Source organism: Eumetopias jubatus, unplaced genomic scaffold, assembly GCF_037043125.1.
Source record: "Eumetopias jubatus isolate StellerSeaLion01/CBP00866 unplaced genomic scaffold, mEumJub1_p1.0 scaffold_10, whole genome shotgun sequence".
Lineage (NCBI taxonomy): Eukaryota > Metazoa > Chordata > Mammalia > Carnivora > Otariidae > Eumetopias > Eumetopias jubatus.
Genome location: NW_028274816.1, coordinates 97,030,540 through 97,052,919, shown reverse-complemented (window position 1 = coordinate 97,052,919; position 22,380 = coordinate 97,030,540). Strand labels below are relative to the sequence as shown.

The window sequence follows — 22,380 nt, the reverse complement described above, 5'->3', positions numbered from 1 at the left end:
TTTCCATTGGATACTCTTTACTGCGTTGTCAAAGATTAGTTGACCATAGAGTTGAGGGTCCATTTCTGGGTTCTCTATTCTAGTCCTTTGTTCTATGTGTGTTTTTGTGCCATTACCTACTGTCTTGATGATTACAGCTTTGTGATAGAGCTTAAAGTCTGGAACTGTGACGTCACCAGTTTTGGTTTTCTTTTTCAACATTCCTTTGGCCATTCAGGGTCTTTTCTGGTTCGATACAAATTTTAGGATTATTTGTTCCATTTCTTTGAAAAAAGTTGATGATATTTTGATAGGGATTGCATTGAATGTGTAGATTGCTCAAGGTAGTGTAGACATTTTAACAATATTTGTTCTTCCAATCCATGAGCATGGAACATTTTTCCATTTCTTTGTGCCTTCCTCAGTTTCTTTCATGAATATTCCATTGTTTTCTGACTATGGATCCTTTGCCTCTTTCATTAGATTTATTCCTAGGTATCTTATGGTTTGGGGTGCAGTTGTAAATGGGATCGACTCTATTTCTCTTTCTTCTGTCTCATTTTTAGTGTATAGGAATGCAACTGATTTCTGTGCCTTGATTTTATATCCTGCCACTTTGCTGAATTCCTGTATGAGTTCTAGCAATTTTGGGGTGGAGTCTTTTGAGTTTTCCACGTAGAGTATCATGTCATCTACAAAGAGTGAGAGTTTGATTTCTTTGCTGATTCGGATGCCTTTTATTTCTTTTTGTTGTCTGATTGCTGAGGCTAGGACATCTAGTACTACGTTGAATAGCAGTGGTGATAGTGGACATCCCTGCTGTGTTCCTGACCTTAGGGGGAAAGCTCTCAGCTTTTCCCCATTGAGAATGATATTCGCTGTGGGCTTATCATATATGCTTTTATGGTATTTTGAGGTATGTTCCCTCTATCCCTACACTGTGAAGAGTTTTAATCAAGAAAAGAGGCTTTACTTTCTCAAATGCTTTTTCTGCATCTACTGAGAAGATCAATCATATGGTTCTTGTCCCTTCTTTTATTTAGGTAGTATATCACATTGATTGATTTGTGGATGTTGAGCCAATCTTGCAGCCCAGGAATAAATCCCATTTGGTTGTGGTGAATAATCCTTTTAATGTATTGTTGGATCCTACTGGCTAGTATTTTGGTAAGAATTTTGGCATCTATGTTTATCAGGGATATTGGTCTGTAATTCTCCTTTTTGGTGGGGTCTTTGTCTGAATCTGGGATCAAGGTAATTCTGGCCTCATAGAAAGAGTTTGGAAGTTTTCCTTCCATTTCTATTTTTTGAAACTGCTTCAGAAGAATAGGTATTATTTCTTCTTTAAATGTTTTGTAGAATTCCCCTGGGAAACCATCCAGTCCTGGACTCTTGTTAGGAGATTTTTGATTACTCCTTCAATTTCCTTGCTGGTTATGGGTCTGGGCAGGTTTTCTATTTCTTCCTGGTTCAGTTTTGATAGTTTATGTATCTCTAAGAATGCATCCATTTCTTCCAGATTGCCTAATATGCTGGCATATAGTTGCTCATAATATGTTTTTATAATTGTATTTCTTCAGTGTTGGTTGTGATCTCTCCTCTTTCATTCATGGCTTTATTTATTTGGGTCATTTCTCTTTTCTTTTTGATAAGTCTGGCCAGGAGTTTATCAATCTTATTAATTCTTTCAATGAACCAGTCCTAGTTTCATTGATATGTTCTACTGTTCTTTTGGTTTCTATTTCACTGATTTCTGCTCTGATCTTTATTATTTCTCTTCTCCTGCTGGGTTTCGGCTTCATATGCTGTTCTTCCTCCAGCTCCTTTAGGCGTAAAGGTTAGGTTGTGTATATAAGACCTTTCTTGTTTCTTGAGAAAGGCTTGAATTGCTATATTCTTCCCACTTAGGCCACCTTTGCTGCATCCCAAAGGTTTTGAACAGTTATGTTTTCAATTTTCATTTCTTTCCATGAATTTTTTAAAATTCTTCTTTAATTTCCTGGTTGACCCATTCATTCTTTAGTAGGATGCTCTTTAGCCTCCATGTATTTGAGTTCTTTCCAATTTTCCTCTTGTGACTGAGTTCCAGTTTCAAAGCATTGTGGCCCAAAAATATGCAAGGAATGATCCTAATCTTTTAGTACCCACTGAGACATGATATGTGGCCCCATTTGTGATCCATTCTGGAGAATGTTCCATGTGCACTAGAGAAGAACATGTGTTCTGTTGCTTTAGGATGGAATGTTCTGAATATATCTGTGAAGTCCATCTGGCCCAGTGTGTCATTCAAAACCCTTATTTCCTTGTTGATCTTCTGCTTAGATGATCTGTCCATTGCAGTGAGGGGGGTGTTAAAGTGCCCTACTATTATTGTATTATTATCAATGTGTTTCTTTGATTTTGTTATTAACTGGCTTATATATTTGGCTGCTTCCCTATTAGGGGCATAAATATTTACAACTGTTAGATCTTCTTGTTGGACAAACCCTTTAATTATGATATAGTGTCCTTCCTTATCTCTTATTATAGTCTTTGGTTTAAAATCTAATTTGTTTCTGGGCACCTGGGTGGCTCAGTTGGTTAAGTGACTGCCTTCGGCTCAGGTCATGATCCTGGAGTCCCCGGATCGAGTCCCGCATCAGGCTTCCTGCTCGGCAGGGAGTCTGCTTCTCCCTCTGACCCTCCCCCCTCTCCTGTGCTCTCTCTCTCATTCTCTCTCTCTCAAGTCAATAAATAAAATCTTTTAAAAAATAAAATCTAATTTGTCTTATATAAGGTTTGCTACCCCAGCTTTCTTTTGATGTCCTCTAGCCTGATAAATAGTTTTCCACCCCCTCACTTTCAATCTGGAAGTATCTTTGGATCTAAAATGAGTCTCTTACAGACAGCATATGGATGGGTCTTGCTTTTTTATCCAGTCTGATACCCTGTGTCTTTTGATTGGGGCATTTAACCCATTTACATTCAGAGTAACTATTGAAAGATATGAATTTAGTGCCATTATATTATCTGTAAAGTCACTGTTTCTGTATATTGTCTCTGTTCCTTTCTGGACTATGCTACTTTTGGGCTCTCTCTTTGCTTAAAAGATCCCTTTTAATATTTCTTGTAGGACTGGTTTGGTGGTCACAAATTCTTTTAGTTTCTGTTTCTCCTGGAAGAATTTATCACTCCTTCCATTTTGAATGACATCCTAGCTGGATAAAGTATTCTTGGCTGCATATTTTTCTCATTTAGCACCCTGAATGTATCATGCCAGTCCTTCTGGCCTGCCAGGTCTCTGTTGATAGGTCTGCTGCCAGTCTAATGTTTCTAGCCTTGTAGGTTATGTACCTCTTGTCCCAAACTACTTTCAGGATTTTCTCTTTGTCTCTGTGATTTGTAACTTTCACTATTATATGTCGAGGTGTTGACCTATTTTTATTGATTTTGAGGGGGGTTTCTCTGTGCCTCCTGGATTTTGATGCCTCTTTACTTCCCCAGATTAGGGAAGTTCTCTGTTATAATTTGCTCCAATATACCTTCTGCCCCTCTCTCTCTTTCCTCTTCTTCTGGAATCCCAATTATTCTAACATTGTTTCAGTTTATGATATCACGTATCTCTCAAATTTTCCCCTCATGATCCAGTAGTTGTCTCTCTTTTGCTCAGCTTCTTTATTCTCCATCATTTTGTGTTCTATATCACTAATTTTCTCTTCTGCCTCATTTATCCTAGCAGTTAGAGCCTCCATTTTTTATTGCATCTCATTAATAGCCTTTTTTGATTTTGACTTGGTTAGATTTTAGTTCTTTTATTTTTCCAGAAAGGGATTCTCTAGTGTCTTCTATACTTTTTTCAAGTCCAGCTAGTATCTTTATAACCATTAATCTGGGGGTGCCTGGGTTGCTCAGTCAGTTACACGTCTGCCTTTGGCTCAGGTCATGATCCCAGGGTCCTGGGATCAAGTCCCACATCAGGCTCCCTGCTCAGTGGGTAGCCTACTTCTCCCTCTGCCTGCCACTCCCCCTCCTTGTGTGCTCTCTTGCTCGCTCGCTCTCTCTGACAAATATGTAAATAAAATATTTAAAAATAATAATGATAATCATTCTGAACTCTAGTCTGACATCTTACTTATGTCCATACTGATTAGGTCCCTGGCAGTCAGTACTGCCTCTTGGTCTCTTTTTTGAGGTGAGTTTTTCCATCTTGTTATTCTGTCCAGAGAAGAATAGATGAATGAGAGAATAAAATACTAAAATGGCAACAATGACCCCAGAGAAATGTACATTAAACAAATCAGAAGAGAGTCAAAACCAAAAAATAAAAAATAAAAAATAAAAAAAAAAAGAATGTAATCAGAATAAAGCAATATACTGGATCCTGTGTGTATTTTGGTCTGTTTGTTAGAAAACTAGATCCCAAGATTGTAAAGAAAGAAAAACTTATATATGTACAAAAATAAAATTAAATACATTGAAAGGACAAAATATATCTGTCAAAATGAAAATTAAAAGACAAAAAACAAAGAGAAAAAAAAAAGGAAGGGATATAAACAGACAGGTGAACAGAACAGAGCGATACCCTATATCCTGAGTGTACTTTGGCCGGTTTGTTAGAAGAAACTATATCTCAAAACTGTAAAGAAAGAAAAACTTATGGGGAGCCTGGGTGGCTCAGTCATTAGGCGTCTGCCTTCGGCTCTCATGATCCCAGGGTCCTGGGATTGAGCCCTGCGTTGGGCTCCCTGCTTGATGGGAAGCCTACTTCTCCCTCTCCCACTCCCCCTGCTTGTGTTCTCTCTCTTACTGTGTCTCTCTCTGTCAAAATAAATAAAAAAATAAAATATTTTTTTTAAAAAAAAGAAAAACTTACATATATACAAAAATGAAGTTAAATATATTGAAAAGATAGAATGTAACTGTAAAGATGAAAATTTAAAAAGACTTTAACAAAACAAAAAAAAAAGGAAGAAGGTAAAAAGAGAGAGAATATGATCAGATAGGTGAATAGGACAAAGCCATACACTAGAGGTTGGGTGTACTTTGGTCTGTTAGAAGAAACTGCATCCTGGGCGCCTGGGTGGCTCAGTTGGTTAAGCGACTGCCTTCGGCTCAGGTCATGATCCTGGAGTCCCTGGATCGAGTCCCGCATCGGGCTCCCTGCTCAGCAGGGAGTCTGCTTCTCCCTCTGACCCTCCCCCCATCTCATGTGCTTTCTCTCTCATTCTCTCTGTCTCTCAAATAAATAAATAAAATCGTTAAAAAAAAGAAGAAGAAACTGCATCCCAAAATTGTAAAGAAAGAAAAACTTATATATAGAAAAATAAAATTAAATATAATGAAGGGATAGAATGTAACTCTAAAACGGAAAATTTAAAAAGATTTAAAAAAAGAATTGCTAAAATAAGAAATTGGCTGAAAAAGAAAGGGGAAAAAAATTTTTTTTAATTTAAACTGAAAGACTAAACAATCATGGGGGGAAAGCCATAGATTCTATGTGCTGTATTCCCCTAGCGCTGGAGTTTTGCAGTTCTCATTGACCAGTAAACTTGGTCTTGGCTGGATGTTTTTGCTGATCTTCTGGAGGAGGGCCGGTTGCCTCGATTCTCAAGTGTCTTTGCCCCAGGCAGAATTGTACTGCCCTTGCCAGGAGCCAGGCTAAGTAACCTGCTCAGGTTTGCTCTCTGTGGCTTTTGTTTCCTGAAGGCTTTCCACGCAGCTTTAGAGGATGGGAATGAAAATGGTGGCCTCCCAATCTCCAGCCTGGCCTGGAGCTGAAAGCTTGGGGCCCCACTTCTCAGTGAGCCCTCAGAGAAAAGCAGTCAATCACTCCTGTCTCCCTGGTCTCCAGCCACACTCCATGCTCACCCAGCCTGTGACCAAGCGGTCCTATCTCAGGCACATGACCCCATTTGGAGTCTCCAAACCCTGCAGACTCCTGCGTCTTGCTCCCACACTTCTCCTCCCTGGGAAGGAAGGGGCTTCTCACTGGTTCTGCCGCTTGGTGGGCCCCTGCTCGGAGAGCAGTCACCCAACTATGCCGCAGTTTAAGGTTTATGGCAACCCGGAGCTGAGAGCCCACTCCTGGGCTTGCTGATTTCAGCTGGCTTCCCCACTCTGATGCCTGAGAATTCTGCCGCACTGAGGCATCGCTAGTCTTTCTGTGACCCCAGGGATCCTGAGACCACAGTCCCTGCTTAGCCACCCGCTCACCTTTCAGGCCAGGAAGTCCCTCACTGGAGCAGACTTCTAAAAGTTCCGATTTTGTGCTTGGCTGCTATATCACTTGCCTGTAGCTAGCTTTCAGAGGCTCTCTCCCCCCATGGTTTATCTTCCCATATATTGCCCTGTATTCACTTCTCTGCACCTCTTACCTCACAGAAAGTGGTCGCTTTTCTATTTGTGGAGTTGCAGCTGTTCTTAGATCTCCGTTTGAGTTCGCAGGTGTTCAGAATGATTTGATTGCTATCTAGCTGAATTCCTGGGACCAGACAAAACTAAGGTCTCCTAATCCTCTGCCATCTTGGACATTCTTTCTCAAATAAATAAATTTTTAAAAATCACATTTGTTAATATCACCACCAATCTTATTAAAAAATTTTTTAGGTATTGAGAACCTATCAAGTCATGATGTGGATAGAAGTTTTTCTAAATTTAAATTTTTGTTTGAAAACTTGAACTCTACCATTAAAACATCTATTGTCAATTGTTTTCTTAAGATAACAGTCTCACGGTGGCGCCTGAGTGGCTCAGTCGTTAAGAGTCTGCCTTTGGCTCAGGTCATGATCCCAGAGTCCTGGGATTGAGCCCCGCATCAGGCTCCCTGCTCCACTGGAAGCCTGCTTCTCCCTCTCCCACTCCCTCTGCTTGTGTTCCCCTCTTGCTGTGTCTCTCTCTGTCAAATAAATAAACAAAATCTTTAAAAAAAAAAGATAACAGTCTCACTTTGTTCATTTTCAAGAAGATGCTTCCCAAATACCAAACTCTGAATAACTAGATTTTGTCCATTTTTGCAAGTGAAAATGGTATTCATGAAAAAGCAGCTAGTTTGCTTAACTCAAACAATCATACCAGTTCTTTTCCTCAAGAAATCATTGTATTTTCATATGCAACTGACATGCTTTATACAAACTTCTCAATTCATTATACAGAATATTAAAAAGGTGTGTTCTCAAGGGTTAAGATTTAATAAAATCAGTACCTTTTGCTGCATTATCAAGAACACTCTTTTTTTTTTAAGATTTTATTTATTTATTTGACAGCGAGAGAGGGAACACAAGCAGGGGGAGTGGGAGAGGGAGAAGCAGGCTTCCCGCGGAGCAGGGAGCCCAACGCAGGGCTCGATCCCAGGACCCTGGGATCATGACTTGAGCCGAAGTCAGACGATTAACGACTGAGCCACCCAGGTGCCCCTATCAAGAACATTAAGTGAAACTGACATTCTTTTACTACAAGTATGTACAATGAAGAACACAATGACTGCTAGTACATTTGTTGCCATGGCCTTGATTCATGCAAAGATGCCTGCAGTTTCACCCATTCCTGCTTTTGCACCACCAGTGCAGACATCAAAAGTGTAAAAGGCAAAGGGTATTGGGTGACTCCAGAGGTCCCTGGACCACACATTGAGAACTGTGACTCTAATCCATCTCAACCTTCTACTCAGTGCAAGAGAACTAGATCTGAAAGAAGGAAAACTGACCTCTAGGATGGAGCTGACTTCAAACAAACAAAACATTCCATTCACCATAACACTCTAAAGATTTTTAATAGCTCGGGGCGCCTGGGTGGCTCAGTCGGTTAAGTGTCTGCCTTCAGCTCAGGTCATGATCTCAGGGTCCTGGGATCAAGCCCCACGTTGGGTTCCCCGCTTGGTGGGGAGTCTGCTTCTCCCTCTCCGTTTTCCCCTCCCCCCATTCATGCTCACTCTCTCCCTCTCTCTCCTCAAAATAAATAAATAAAATCTTTAAAAAATATGTTTTTAATAGGTTATGAAATAAAAAAGTTATATTAATTGAACAGATATATACTTAAAGCTTGAAATTTTTTGTTATATGTTCCTGTAGATTGAAAATATAATAAAAATTTTAGAATAGAATATGAAAAATTATTGGGATTCCATACACCAAATCTTTGTTTAGGAATTTTATACAGGGGCACCTGGCTGGCTCACTCAGTAGAGCATGCAACTCTTGATCTCAGGGTTATGAGTTCAAGCTCCACATTGGTTGTAGAGATTACTTAAAAATTTTTTTTAAATCTTCAAAACAATAGAATTTTATTTAACTTTTCAAGTCTCATTATCTTCATCTGAATCTAAATTCTGATTTTTCCTACAGAAGATGAAAAGATTGATTTGGATACGTTGATGGAAGCAGCTAGTGCTTTTACAGGTGAGTGAGAACTTATATAAGACATCATAAAATTGAGATTTTTTTTTTAAGATTTCATTTATTTGACAGAGAGAGACACAGCAAGAGAGGGAACACAAGCAGGGGGAGTGGGAGAGGGAGAAACAGGCCTCCCACAGAGCAGGGAGCCCAATGTGGGGCTCGATCCCAGGACCCTGGGATCATGACCTGAGCTGAAGGCAGAAGCTTAACGACTGAGCCACCCAGGTGCCCCATAAAATTGAGATCTTGATGCCTTATAGAGAAATACCTTTTTAAAGCAGTTGTTTATCCCCTCCATCCATCATTAATAAGTTTGCTTTGCTATTTTACCTATTTATTGATGATTTTGTCTTACTGACAATAATTTAGATCATTAGAGATTTACAAGTGTGGGCACTTTCAAATATTTTGGCCAGTAATGTGTTCGTTTCTCTAGTGTTCAAAGAATCAAAATATAGGTGAACACAGTGGATTTCAATGTGAAGTTTTTGCATCAGGAAATATGGTCACTATGAATGGTCAGTCCCATAATTCAGGTCATGAAGCAGTAACAGAGATACTACTTACCAGTACAATTATGTATATTCTATATGGCAGCATAAGTCATTGGGCAGTTATACTCCATGCTATATTGACCCATATACAGAATAGGAGTATTAACTTCTTATTTTGATTAGAGAAACTTTTCAGGTACTGAATTTTACAATAACTTGTGTAAGTATGTCAGCTCATGTATTTCAACTTCATCCTGCAGTTAGAAATAATGCTGTGCGGGATTATGTTTTCATAGTTTAGAATAATTATATTTTTTAATATTGTCACCTGAAATGAATCCCATCTACTCAAAGGAGAAAAGGTTGAAGCCAATGACTTAAAAAATGTGCTGAGAAACATGGGAATTGAGACCACTGAAAAAGAACAGTTGATGCTGTTGAAAACTCTGCCAATCTCTAGTGAGTGTTTAACATGCCATCATGGTGTTCGGGGAAGTGTGGTACTGTGGGCTTCTGGGTGAGAACGGTCTAATGCTCTAAGAAACCCCCTAAGGAAAATGCAGTCCAGACAGAAGAGACCCCATTCTTGTCACTTGTGTTTTAGTTTGGAAGTGAGAAACTTGTAAGTGAGAAATTCCTCTCTTTTCCATTCAGTCAATGGGCCCCTTGCTAAATATTTCAAATGCTACACAGCTAAATTCTTCTGTAGCCCCCTGAACGTGCCCCACGTCCTCAGGCTTGGCCCTGATGGCCCTCCCATCTCCCCATAATCCAGCAACTACAAGATAAACACCTGAGAGCAGGGGACCACCAGGACCATGTGCTTAAACTGTCAGAATTTGATTCTGATTGCTCAGTCATCCAACCAGTCCGTCCCTCAAAAATTCCACCTCCTGGGCACCTGCATATGCTCGCCCCCAGAGAAGCTAGAGGCCAGCCTATACTTCACCTGTGCCTCCTGCCCAGTCTCAGGGACCTCCATGGAGACATCCTTCCCCGCACCCTATAGAACCTGTCCCCACTTGTCCCCCGAACAAGAGCAAGCCTAACACATCATGGTGGGTGCTTGTACCCCAGATGGCAGAAGCAGCAGCCCAGGGAGCAAATGCTCAATACCCATCCAAATTCCCCTCACATCTACCTAAGGCTGTGTCCACTCACTATGTCTAGTGTTCCCCCAGATTGCTCTCAAGGGGCCAGTTATGAGAATTGCAGCATGCTTAGGATATTGGTTCTGAGGGAACAGGGTAGACATGCACAAAGAAGCAGATGGACTATAATGGAGACAGCCACATCCACATGCCAGGCACTGAGGGTTCTGTCAACGCTGTAGACACTCATTCCTTCCACGGGAAGGGGCCCTCTGGAACAGACAGCTCCTGTAGCGATGGATTGGGCTGGTAGATGTCCCTTGTTCTCTGCCCCTGTTGAATTTCCCCTCCATTTATGAAAACAGTTTGTTTGGAGAACAAAATCTATTTAAATATTGTTTTATACTACTTTTGGGTTGATAACTATTTTTAATAAAATCCCTTTATAGACTCTATGTTCAGGCTAAACCTATAGGAATACTTTATGGGCCTAGAGCATAAGCAAGAAAAAGAGAAAGACAGAGGGGACGAAGTGCTGTTAAATAAGGGAAGAATAAGAAAGAAGCATGTATGTGGGTGTATTTGTAGCCTGCGTCAGCTACTGCCGTGTGGTCCAGCTAGGAAATAGATTGACCACATTGTGGGCATTCCTTTTATTATTATTTGAGGGTGAGGCCGAATAAATTTCCAGAGGAATTACATAAAATGCCTTGTAAAATTATAGAGTTCCTTATCCTTTTTCTTTCGACTTGAATTTTACCCTATCTCACAGGAGATGGAATGGTGTATAAGAAGAGATTATTGAATAGTGTGAAGCCTCTCAAAGGTAAGAATCATGAGAACAACTAAAATTTATTATGCTTTGCACTTGCTATTTTAGGTTTCTGATTAGAATCATGCTATGCCATTATTCTACTGGTACAGTGACACTGAACTTATGCCTCATAACCTACCAGTCTCCTTTCAGTATAACTACATTTGAGGAAGTTATTCTTAGTAATATGCAGCAAGTTTGAGATTTTGATTTCATTTACATTGGTTATCTTTATCAATTCATCAGACTTATCTAATTCTTTTTCAACCATGATTATACCAATTAAAAGTTATAGCACAATGTTGAGGAAGAATTTTCTCCTCTCAACTCCAACACTGACTATCCAGGTTCATTTAAATGGCCAGTGTTTCACTGCACTTACAGTGGATGTGTACTCAAGGCTAGCATGCAAAGCAAAACTTCTGCTTCCTGGACTTACTTGAATTATTTACATCCTCTTCTTTCCTAAGGGAAAAAAGTCAGTGTCAAGGCTAGAAGCAAAGCAAAACTTCTGCTTCCTGGACTTACTTGAATTATTTACATCCTCTTCTTTCCTAAGGGAAAAAAGTCAGTGTCAAGAACCTGAACACCCTTGTAAAGAACATGGGGGTTCAGCTTGAGAAAGAGGACTTTCAGGACTTACTGAACCACCTGCCCATTGATGGTAAGTATTTCAGATACCACTGTACCTCAGGGCAAATCTTAGAGCTTCTATCTGAGGGCTTCTGAAAGTAAAGCTATTTTTTAATATCTTTGAAAAACTTATGAAAAATTTCAAACATCTATCAAAACAGAAAACAAACACTGTAACAAACACTTGAGTACCCACTGGCTAGAGTCAGTAAATGTTACCATTTTGCCATATTTCTTTCATATATCTTCCTTCCTTCCTTCCCTTCCTTGTACACTTTTTTTTAGTAAGATAAGGTTTCATTAATGACTGAATAAGACCAATTTACCTGGATAAAAATGTCACAGAGGCAAAGATAGTAGAATTCATTAGAAAGGATTTGCTAAGGGGTGAGGCCCAGGCTAAAAGTTCCTGAATTAGAGGGTTCATAGATTCAAATGCAGAGCTAGTGGCTTCCCATTAAAAACTTGATGCAAGGCGTGCCTGGTGGCTCAGCCGGTTAAGCGTCTGCTCAGGTCATGATTTCGAGGTCCTGGGTTGGAGTCCCGCTCAGGCTCCCCGCTCAATGAGGAGTCTGCTTCTCCCTCTGCCTCTCCCCCTGCTCATGCTCTCTCTCACTCTCTCTCTCAAATAAATAAGTAAAATCTTTAAAAAAAAAAAAAAACTGATGAAAAACAACTTATAAGAGAGCCAGACAGCACATCCACACAGCCTGCACATGCCAAACCAAAATAAACAAATTGTCCTTCTTCCCTAACTCGGGGTCCTATTCTCAACTAACAGGAAGTAGGCAGGTGTGGCTAAGGCAGGCCACTGTCACCAGCACACGTCTGCTGCCCCTACCTGTCACTGCTGAATTGCAACCCCTTGTATTACAACTTAAATTTTTCATATCATTTTTCTAAGTCTAAGATTTGATCTCGTGCCTGAATTGTCTTTTCTTACAGAGAATAAAATGGTTGATTTAAATGTGGTGATGGATGACGCAAAAGCTTTTACAGGTAAGAAATTGTGGTAAAAACGGAATTCATTATTAACTAAGACCTTAATGCTTTATAGAAAAAAAAAGATGTTAGATAGTAGTTTTCTCTTCAGGCTGTTACTGACACGCTAAGTTGTACCCCTACACATTTAATGGTTAAATGTTTGTTTTATAATCTTACTATTTGATTTGGTATTTTTCCTGTGTCATGTGGAGTTTGGGCCAATAATGTTTTCTACTTCACCATTGTTTCAACAACCAAACTATAGGTGAACTCTGTTCAATCTCAAGGTGAAGCTTTTGTAGGACAGCCAGGAAATATGGTCACTGTGTCAAAAGACCCCATAATTCAGGAAATATATTGGCATTTGACTTATATCTGGGATTATATATACTTTTCTTTTGCTTGAATTAAAAGTGTAAATTCTCTTTCTGACATGATCTATACACCCACATGTACTCAGAATCTATATAGGTTAACAAGTTTCATTGTCAATTTGCACTTCTAATTAAGCCTATGCCACTTAGGTCATCTTTTTCATCATTTGAAATCCTTCATCCATTTCTAAAATTCTTATATGTTAACAATTTCCATCTTTCCAAAGGAGAGAAAGTTAATGTCAATAATCTGAGCAATGTGATGAGGAAAATGGGGCTAGTACTCACTGATGAGGAGAAGCAGCAGCTGCTAAAAACTCTACCCATTCATGGTGAGTATTTAGCACATCTTTGAAACCCAGATTTATGGGCTTGTGTGTGAAAACTGCTGAAATTATATATGTGTATGTCCAGTAAAACCCATTTAGAAAGCACAGTTTCACAAAAGAAGAAATTCTGTTCTTGTCACTTACATTTTAATATTGAAAATTGGCAACATCTTTCACTGGTCCCCATCATCAAGGCTAAATTATCCTGTCACCCTGGAGCATCGCCTCACCTAAGTCATGACCAAGGGAAAAAGAAATTTTATACTTCATGTATAAAGGAACTTGTTCATAAGGGAACATTTAAGAGAAAAATTAACAAAGTCAGAAATCAAATGATGAATTAGGAGAGTAAGAGTAGGAAGGAAAAGGGGAGAAATAGGGAGATAAAGAATTTTTAATTCAATAATAGGTAGGTTTATATCAGTGAAAGCTTTCTCTTTGGTTTCATTCTCACTTGAGGGTAAAATAAAATAAAATCCTAAACAAATCCTAAGGGAATTTTTCCCCCTGAAATTGGATGCTGTGTTGTCTTTGTGCTGTCTTTGTTAATCTTCCCTTCATTAACCTCTATTCTTAATTGTGCTTGTCTTACAGCTGATGGAAAAGTATATAACAATAGGTTGCTAAAAGGTGTGAAGGCCCTCAATGGTGAGTGAGAAGCAGTGAAAGACCAAATAAAAATAAAATCCTCATGTTTACCATTTGCTTTGAAATGTTACAACTTTGCTTCTTGCCAATTTTTTTTAAGATTTTATTTATTTAGAAGGAGAGTGCGTGTGTCTGCGTGAGTGGGAGGAGGGGCAGAGGGAGAGGAAAAGAGAATCTCAAGCTGACTCTGCTGAGCACAGAGCCTGATGCAGGGCTCAATCTCACGACTTGGAGATCATGACCTGAGCCGAAATCAAGAGTCAGATGCTTAACCGACTGAGCCACCCAGGTGCCCCTGCTTCTTGCCAATTTTTTGATCCATTGTTATGGACTCAACTTACCATTTTTCTTTGGGTACGTTGACATTTTGGGATATAAGGAAAGTATCATCTTACTGTAGGAAGTTCTAACACTGTTTTCTAGTAAACACCCGGAACTGTACAGACAGTTGTTGTTTCAACCACAGGTAGATGTGCCAATTCTCCCTGTTCACTTCTCATGGAAAACTGAAGAGTACCTGGGTGGCTCAACTGGTTGAGCGTTTGCCTTCAGCTCAGGTCATGATCCCAGGGTCCTCAGATCAAGCCCTGCATCAGGCTCCCTGCTCAGCGGGGAGCCTGTTCTCCCTCTCCCTCTGCCTGCAGCTCCCCTTGCTTGTGCTCTCTCTTCTTCTCTCTCTCTCTGTCAAATAAATAAAATCTTAAAAAAAAACCAAGAAACTGAAGCAAAGTCCCCTGGATGGGTATTAAGGAAAATATCTTATCTCTACTCCTTATACTAATTCTGTTGTAAACAATTATATTTTTTATTTTTAATTAGAAAAATATTTTTAAAACAGCAAATACTACAAGAAAACTATCCAATTCTACCACTTGGAAAACTGATAAAAGAAGTGTAAGTCAAGTCATGGGGATCTAATGTAAAGCATGGTGACTATAGTTAATAATACTGTGTTGTATATTTGAAAGTATAAGAAAGTAGATTTTATTTATTTTTTTTAAAGATTTTATTTATTTATTTGAGAGAGAGAATGAGAGGTAGAGAGCGCGAGAGGGAAGAGGGACAGAGGGAGAAGCAGACTCCCTGCTGAGCAGGGAGCCCGATGTGGGACTCGATCCCAGGACCCTGGGATCATGACCTGAGCCGAAGGCAGTCGCTTAACCAACTGAGCCACCCAGGCGCCCAAGAAAGTAGATTTTAAAAGTTCTCACCACAAGAAGAAAAAACTTGTAACTTTGTGTGGTAATGGATGTTAACAAGAATTATTGTGGTGATCACATTATAATATATACAAATACTAAGTCATTATGTTGTACGTATAAAACTGATACGATGTTTATTTGTCAATTGTATCTCAATTTTTTAAAAAGTGAGAGTCCCCCTACCTCCCACCAATCTCATCCCTCCCCATGAAGGTACTGTTTACTGTTTACCTTTTTCTCAATGTTATCTTTCTCAATTTTTTCCTACTTTCAGCAGACATATCTAAATCTGGGAGATAAATATATTAATAGTTTCTTTGTGCCCTTGTGGTTTACCCTCCAGTTGGGATTTATGATGCATGACCATGATTAGCATTTTTCATCCTTAAGCACAAATATTCATGTTCTTATTCCATGCCCTTCTTTCCTAAGGACCTAGGGTCAAACTCAGAAAAGTGAAATCTGTGATGGAAAACATGGGAATTAAACTCAAGGATGAGGAACTTGAGGAACTAATGACCCAACTGTCAACTGATGGTGAGTGTTACAGGCATCATTTTGCTCTTCAGAGAAATAGTGAACCCTTCTATCAGAACTGCTGAAAGTAGCCTGCCTTTGTAGTATTTAATGAAGTAAATATAAATAGAAAAACTTAATTCTGACTTATTAGGAAATACTATCTCCAAAAATGCTTTTTAAAAGATCTGTTGGGGATACTACTTGCAAAACTCAACCATGCCTGGGAATGCCACACATATAAGTCGCTGAAAGAAAAGTGACATTTTTTTTTACTTCATGTATAAAGGAACTTGTTCATAAGGGAACATTTAAGAGAAAAATTAACAAAGTCAGAAATCAAATGATGAATTAGGAGAAAATGTTTGTAAGGCAAAGAGCTAGTACCCCAAAGGTAGAAAAAGCCTTCACACATTGATAAAAAAAACATACTGAGAGTAGAAAAATAGGCAAATATGCAAATAGATAATTCATAAAAGAGGAACATAAATGCCCAGTAACACGTGAAAAGATGACTAACCTCATCAATAATCATGAAAATATAAATAAAACAAAATACAGTATTATTTTCACTCATTGGACAGGCAAAACTTAGCAAGATTGATAACATCTACTTCTGGTGAGGGTATGAGGAAAGGGACTTCCTGACATATTTCAGGTGAGAGTTACCATTGCTATATATCTTCTTGGAAAAGTCATTTGGCAGTATCTGTGGGGGAAAAAAATTCCCTTTTCCCTGGTGAATCCAAGCTACCTGCCTCATCTATAGTATATAGCATTTCTTTGTGCTGAGGACTGGTCTTTGTTCTGCCACTAAATTGCTGGCAAATAATTTAACCCTACCAAATGTTAGTTAGTGTCTTCATATGTTAAATGGGAAGCTGAACTAAATGATTCTGTATGGTCCCTTCTTGCTCTGAAATCAATATAGATAATACATGTTAAGTACTTAAGGCAGTGTCTAGAATACTCAGTAAATGTTTGTCATGATGATGGTGATAGTGGTGAAGATAATGGAGAAGATGTTGAAGAAGAACAAAAGGAAGAAGTAAAGGAAATTCTGTGACCTATAAATTAATTTTGCCAGTTATAAAAATATAAGTCCTAATAGAATAAATATTTGTTTACTAATTATGATCTTTATATAAATAAACAGGTAAGATGCAACTAGAGCATTTTACAAGAAATCACTGGGCTCACTGGCTCCTCCTCCACTACTCCTGTTCTTATTCTTGGCAACCTCAATATCTTCCATATAGATTAGGGCTTTTGACTTTACTGTGCAATAGACCCCTTTGACGGTATGATGAATGGATCTCTTCTGAGTATATTTTTTAAATGCATAAAACAAAATATATAAGATTACAAAGGAACTAATTATATTAAAATACAATTTATCAAAACATTAAAGATATCAATTATTAACACTTATTAACACATTTAACAAGTTCTAGTAGTAGATCTAATAATTATTAGAATTTTAAAGTAGTGATGAGCCTAAACAACTTTTCAACACATTCACAACTACCATATAATATGAAAATGTCAGTGATTTGTATTAGTAACAAAGTCATAGGTTTTGCTACTACTACCACTAATAATTGAATAAAATGCTAAATTTAAGTTAGTGGTCAGTGAAAATAAAGATATACAGTTGCCCCTTGGACAATGTGGGAGTTAGGGGCACCAGCCCACTGTGCAGTTGGAAATCTGCATGTAATTTTTTTTTAAGATTTTACTTATTTATTTGAGAGAGAGAGAGAGAGAGATCACGAGCAGGGGGGAGGGGTAGAGGGAGAAGCAGACTCCATGCTGAGCAGGGAGCCTGATGCAGGACTCGATCCCAGGACCCTGGGGCCATGACCTGAGCTAAAGGCAGATGCTTGACCAACTGAGCCACCCAGACACCCTGCATATAACTTTTGACTCCTCAAAAACTTAATTACTAATAGCCTACTGTTGACTGAATGCCTTACCAGTAGCATAAGTTAATCAACACATATTTTATATGTTATATGTATTATATACTATGTTCTTTTTTTTTAATTTAATTTAATTTTATTATGTTATGTTAGTCACCATACAGTACGAGGGGGAAACAAACCATGAGAGACTATAGACTCTGAGAAACAAACTGGGGGTTTTTTTGGGGGGATGGGTTAGCCCGGTGATGTGGTATTAAGGAGGGCACATATTGCATGGAGCACTGGCTGTATACGAAAACAATGAATCATGGAACACTACTATAGTCTTACAATAAAGTAAGCTAGAGAAAATAAGATGTTATTAAGAAAATCATAAGGAAGAAAAATACATTTATAGAACTGTACTGTATTTATCAAAAAAGTCCACATAAAAGTGGCCCCCTATAGTTCAAACCCATGTCATTCAAGGGTCAACTGTATTTTTTCCACATTCAAGCTCAAGGATTCCCTGAATTCTATCATTAGAGGGTCCATAGACCCTAGGTTAAGAAATCCTGATTAAATCCTAATTAATGCCTGATATAAGTCACTCATCCAACACCCTGGCTTCCTGTCCCTTGACCTCTCTAATTTCAATCATCTTTTACTCCCATACCCTTAATTGCTCCTCACATGGTGATGACCTAGACCTTGTCCTCACCTAATACTTTATCACTCCCAAAATCTCTACTTCACCTACCCACTCTCTGACCTTTATCCTTCCAGTTTATTTACTATGCAAACATCTCTGCCACAGCACAATGTAGAAATGCCTGAAAAACCTCCCTTTCTGTAAAATTAAAATTGCCCACTAAAGTGAGCTTATGGGGAAAATTGGAGAAGCCCGTTCAAAATGTATACCACTTTGTAACCAGAACACTAACAAAAGCAGCATTTGATACTGTGTGAGGAAGCTTAGACAGCCCAGGTAAATAGCTCAGAGTAGCTGGAGACTATTAAAAAAATATACACACACACCCACAAGGAAAGAGTTGAAAAGCTAGCTTGCAGCTCTGAAATAATGTAGATGGAAGCAGAACCCCTGAGCCAGTGAACCTGGTTCCCCTTCCTATATTACAGGCACTTAGTTTTAAACATTTTATTAAAATAGAACTGAAAAGTCCCCTGCCATAGCCAACCCAGAATTTTTTCTTTTCCTCTGACATTCTTAATTCTAATTCTTTCACTTAGGAAAAAATGTGTGTGAATGAACACACTGTCCACATTGCTCTGACATTATTCCATTCAGCAACTGAATGTGATGAATTGGTGCTATTGAGCAGGCGCTGTAGCAGAACAGAGTACAGAATTCCAACTCTAGCTCCTCACCGGCCACATGGCAATCTCAGCTCCAATGGTGGGCTGGCCCTTCCACTTGTGCCCTGGATCTCATTCCCACCTGCCTTCTCAAAGACTGAACTCCTGCAGTTTCCCGCCTTTCTCTCCTGCGCCATCACTTTCTCCCTCTCCACTGTATCTCTCTATAGATGCCACTGACACGCAGATAATGCTTTCGTCTTCCCCTCATCCCCTGCGGCTACCACTCCACCTCTTAGTCCCTCTTCCCAGCAGAACCTCTCAAAACATTGTCATTACTTAGCCACACTTGTGGTGAACACAGCATAATGTATAAACTTGTCAAATCACTATGTTGCACACCTGAAACTAATGTAACATTGTGTGTCAAGTATACTTCAAAAAAAGAAACCCCAAACTTGTGGTTACTTTTTGTCTCTACTTCTTCACTCCCATTCACTCTATAGCACTCATTCCCTGACATGGAACTGAACAAGATTTCAGTCATCAGTGACCTCTATCTCTTCCCAAGGTTCATGGTCAAGTCTCTGTTCTTATTTTACTTGATATCTCAGCAGCGTTTGACATAGTGATTAACCCCTCTTTATTGAAACATTTTTTTTTCCTCCAGACATTTAAAGCCCCATACTCACCTGGTTTTCTTCTTTCCTCACTGAGAGCTTCTTCTCTGTTTCCTTTTCAGTTTCTGACTTTTTCCTTTGCAAGATTTCTAAATAATGGAGTGTCCAGGACAGACTCTTGGCTTTTTTATCTACATCTTCTTCCTAGGAGATTACATCCAGTCTCATTGGGTCAGACATCTTCTTTAAGCTGATAAAAGCAAATTTATATCTCCAGCTCAACGTCCCTAAGTCAGGAATGGTATCTCAAACTACCTATTTGATATCTCCACTTGGATGTCCAAAAGCATCACGAATTTAATGGAATAGTAATTAATTCCCTTAAAAGCCTTAAGCCCTCCCCATCTCAGTAATGGCATCCCATCTACCCTGCTGAGTGGGAAAGTGGGGGGTGAGAGAAGATGAATAGTTTTCTTCCTTGATTTCTCCTTTCCCTTATATCCCACATTTAAATCTAGGCTCTACCTGAAAAATATGTCCTAAATCCATTTATCACTACCTCTACTGCTGCAGCCATAGCCCACCAGCATCTCTTTCCTGGGCCACTGAAACCATCTCCTATCTAGTCCCCATTCCTCCGGCTTCCCCATCCTGCACACATCAGCCAGAGTGATCTTTTGAAAGCTGAGATCAGGTTAAATTACTCCCCTTCTTCATGGCCTCCAGTGACATTCCGCAGCAACCAGACCAAAATCCCAACTTTATTATCAGGAGCCAAGGGTGCCCTTCATGATTTGGCCCATGTCACACCAGCCTTTTCTCTGCCCCTCAGTCATAACAAAAAGCAGCAATTGATACTGTGTGAGGAAGCTTAGACAGCCCAGGTAAATGGCTCAAATTCATCCCCATCTTAAGGCTGCCACACGTACTGTTTATCTAGTTGGAATGTTCCTCCCCTAATTCTTTACACGACTATCTTCTCATCATTCGGGCCTCAACCCAAATAGACCCTCCTCAGAGAGGCCTTCCCTGATTTCCCTGTCTAAAGCAACCTACCATTACTCTTTATTATATAACCCTATTTTATTTTGATAACATCTTAACAGTACCTCAAATGATCCTTTTTGTTTTGTTTACATGTTAATTGTCTGTTTCCCTCTGCTAGATGTACACTCCTTGACAGCAAGAACTCTGCAAGCTGGTTTACTTTTGTATCCCCAAAGCCTAGCAAAGCGCCTGGCACATAGAAGCTACCCCCTAAATATTTGTTGATTAACTGACCACATAAAAAAAAATACTCAGGGTCAGGTTCATTTGTCCTCTCTCCCTATACTTACCTGTAATGAATCACTTCTTAATTTAATGTTACTCTGGTGGTCTCTAAAGCAAAGGGAAAAGGGAGATACAAGAATGATTCATTATAGATCGAAAACTTTCTTCATTTCTAAGATAGCACTATTATCTCTGAGGATAAGTCTGTAAAATTCTAAGGAAAATTTGGGGAAAAATTGCTGAATCCTTCTGGTCTTCATAGTTTCAGGGTCTCAGTAACATCAGCTTATCTGATTCTGAAGTTTATTTCCCTTGCCTTACAGATGATAGAACAGTTGGTCTGAATGATTTGATGGATACTGTCAGTTGCATCAAGGGTAAGTTGCAAGCTATGATGAAATGATATTATACATAACATCTGAATATTTTGCAATTGGTGGAGAAAAATATTTCCCCTTCATATATGTTTAAATTCTTTCATATGTGTTCCGTTTTTATGGATGCTTCTGAACTTGGGTAAACAATAATTAATGTGTGTTTATATATCAATGCCCATGACATTCTCTGAAATTTTCCCCAAAAGAGTTTTTCAACATAGTACTAGGTATCAAGAGCCAAAGAACTATTCCATTTCCCCCATGAACTCTACTCCCAGGAATTTATCCTCTGGAAATAATTAAGCTGAATAAAAGAAAAAAAATCTCTGCCTAAAGCCTTTCAGAGAAATTTGAAACAGCCTAAACATCTAACAGTATGGGAATTCCTACATACACCATGGCCTGCCAGGCTAGTGGGATATCATGTGTTGAAATGTTAACTGTAAAGATTTTGTGGCAATTTGGAAATATGTTAATGATGTAATATTGGGTTGGAAAAGCAAAATACAGAATTGTGTGTATATTAGATTTCCACACAATGAAAGTATAGCCTTATTGTCAAAGGCCAGAAATGGAATATGAAAAACTACAACGGTTTTTGTGGTAGGATAGTAGAATTATATTTTTCCCCTTTATTAATCTTTAATGTTGTTGCATTGGTTTTATGATGAATGAGAAAAAATTACTTCTGTGTTGAGATGAATAAAAATCTTGGAATCCATGATGATCAGAGAAGCAAAGTCCAAGCAAATATTTTTAAATAAAAATAAAATTTTAAAAGCTAGTCTATAGAAAAACACTGACTTTTCAAGTAGAGTAGGAGGAAGAGTAAAAATAAAACCAAATCCCTGTGTGCAGCTTAATTTGCTATGGATTTTGCAATAAGTCACCAGTCAATTCCTAACCCATGGTGTATTTTCTTTTTTGTAGCCACCAGAATTAAAGACATAGAACTTTTTTCTTTTTTTTTAAAGATTTATTCATTCATTTTATTTATTTATTTTTTTAAATTTTATTTTATTATGTTATGTTAGTCACCATACAATACCTCATTAGTTTTTGATGTGGTGATCCACGATTCATTGTTTTCATGTAACACCCAGTGCTCCATGCAGTACGTGCCCTCCTTAATACCCATCACTGGGGTAACCCATCCCCTCACCCCCTCTAAATCCCTCAGTTTGTTTCTCGGAGTCTATAGTCTCTCATGGTTCGTCTCCCCCTCTAAATCCCTCAGTTTGTTTCTCGGAGTCTATAGTCTCTCATGGTTCGTCTCCCCCTCCGATTCCCCCCCTCATTTTTCCCTTCCTTCTCCTAATGTCCTCCATGCTGTTCCTTATGTTCCACAAATAAGTGAAACCATATGATAATTGACTTTCTCTGCTTGACTTATTCATTCATTTTAGAGAGAGAGCTCAAGCAGGAGGGGCAGGGAGAGAAGAGAGAATCTCAAG

The 22,380-nt window shown here is 38.8% G+C and overlaps 1 protein-coding gene across 3 annotated transcripts in view; it reads left to right on the top strand.

The window, feature by feature from the left end:
• EFCAB3 (EF-hand calcium binding domain 3) overlaps nucleotides 1-22,380 on the top strand; it is a 129,666-nt gene that overhangs the window by 62,693 nt on the left and 44,593 nt on the right. For 2 of the 3 annotated variants that reach the window (XM_088027266.1, XM_088027267.1), the window contains 9 exons: nucleotides 8,298-8,351; nucleotides 9,200-9,304; nucleotides 10,709-10,762; nucleotides 11,310-11,414; nucleotides 12,329-12,382; nucleotides 12,969-13,073; nucleotides 13,665-13,718; nucleotides 15,353-15,457; nucleotides 20,873-20,926. In XM_088027266.1, coding sequence (XP_087883392.1) covers nucleotides 8,298-8,351; nucleotides 9,200-9,304; nucleotides 10,709-10,762; nucleotides 11,310-11,414; nucleotides 12,329-12,382; nucleotides 12,969-13,073; nucleotides 13,665-13,718; nucleotides 15,353-15,457; nucleotides 20,873-20,926 — 690 coding nt within the window. Of the gene's footprint in view, nucleotides 1-8,297; nucleotides 8,352-9,199; nucleotides 9,305-10,708; nucleotides 10,763-11,309; nucleotides 11,415-12,328; nucleotides 12,383-12,968; nucleotides 13,074-13,664; nucleotides 13,719-15,352; nucleotides 15,458-20,872; nucleotides 20,927-22,380 lie in introns of those variants that run through there. The other variant, XM_028087412.2, reaches the window with a different exon arrangement.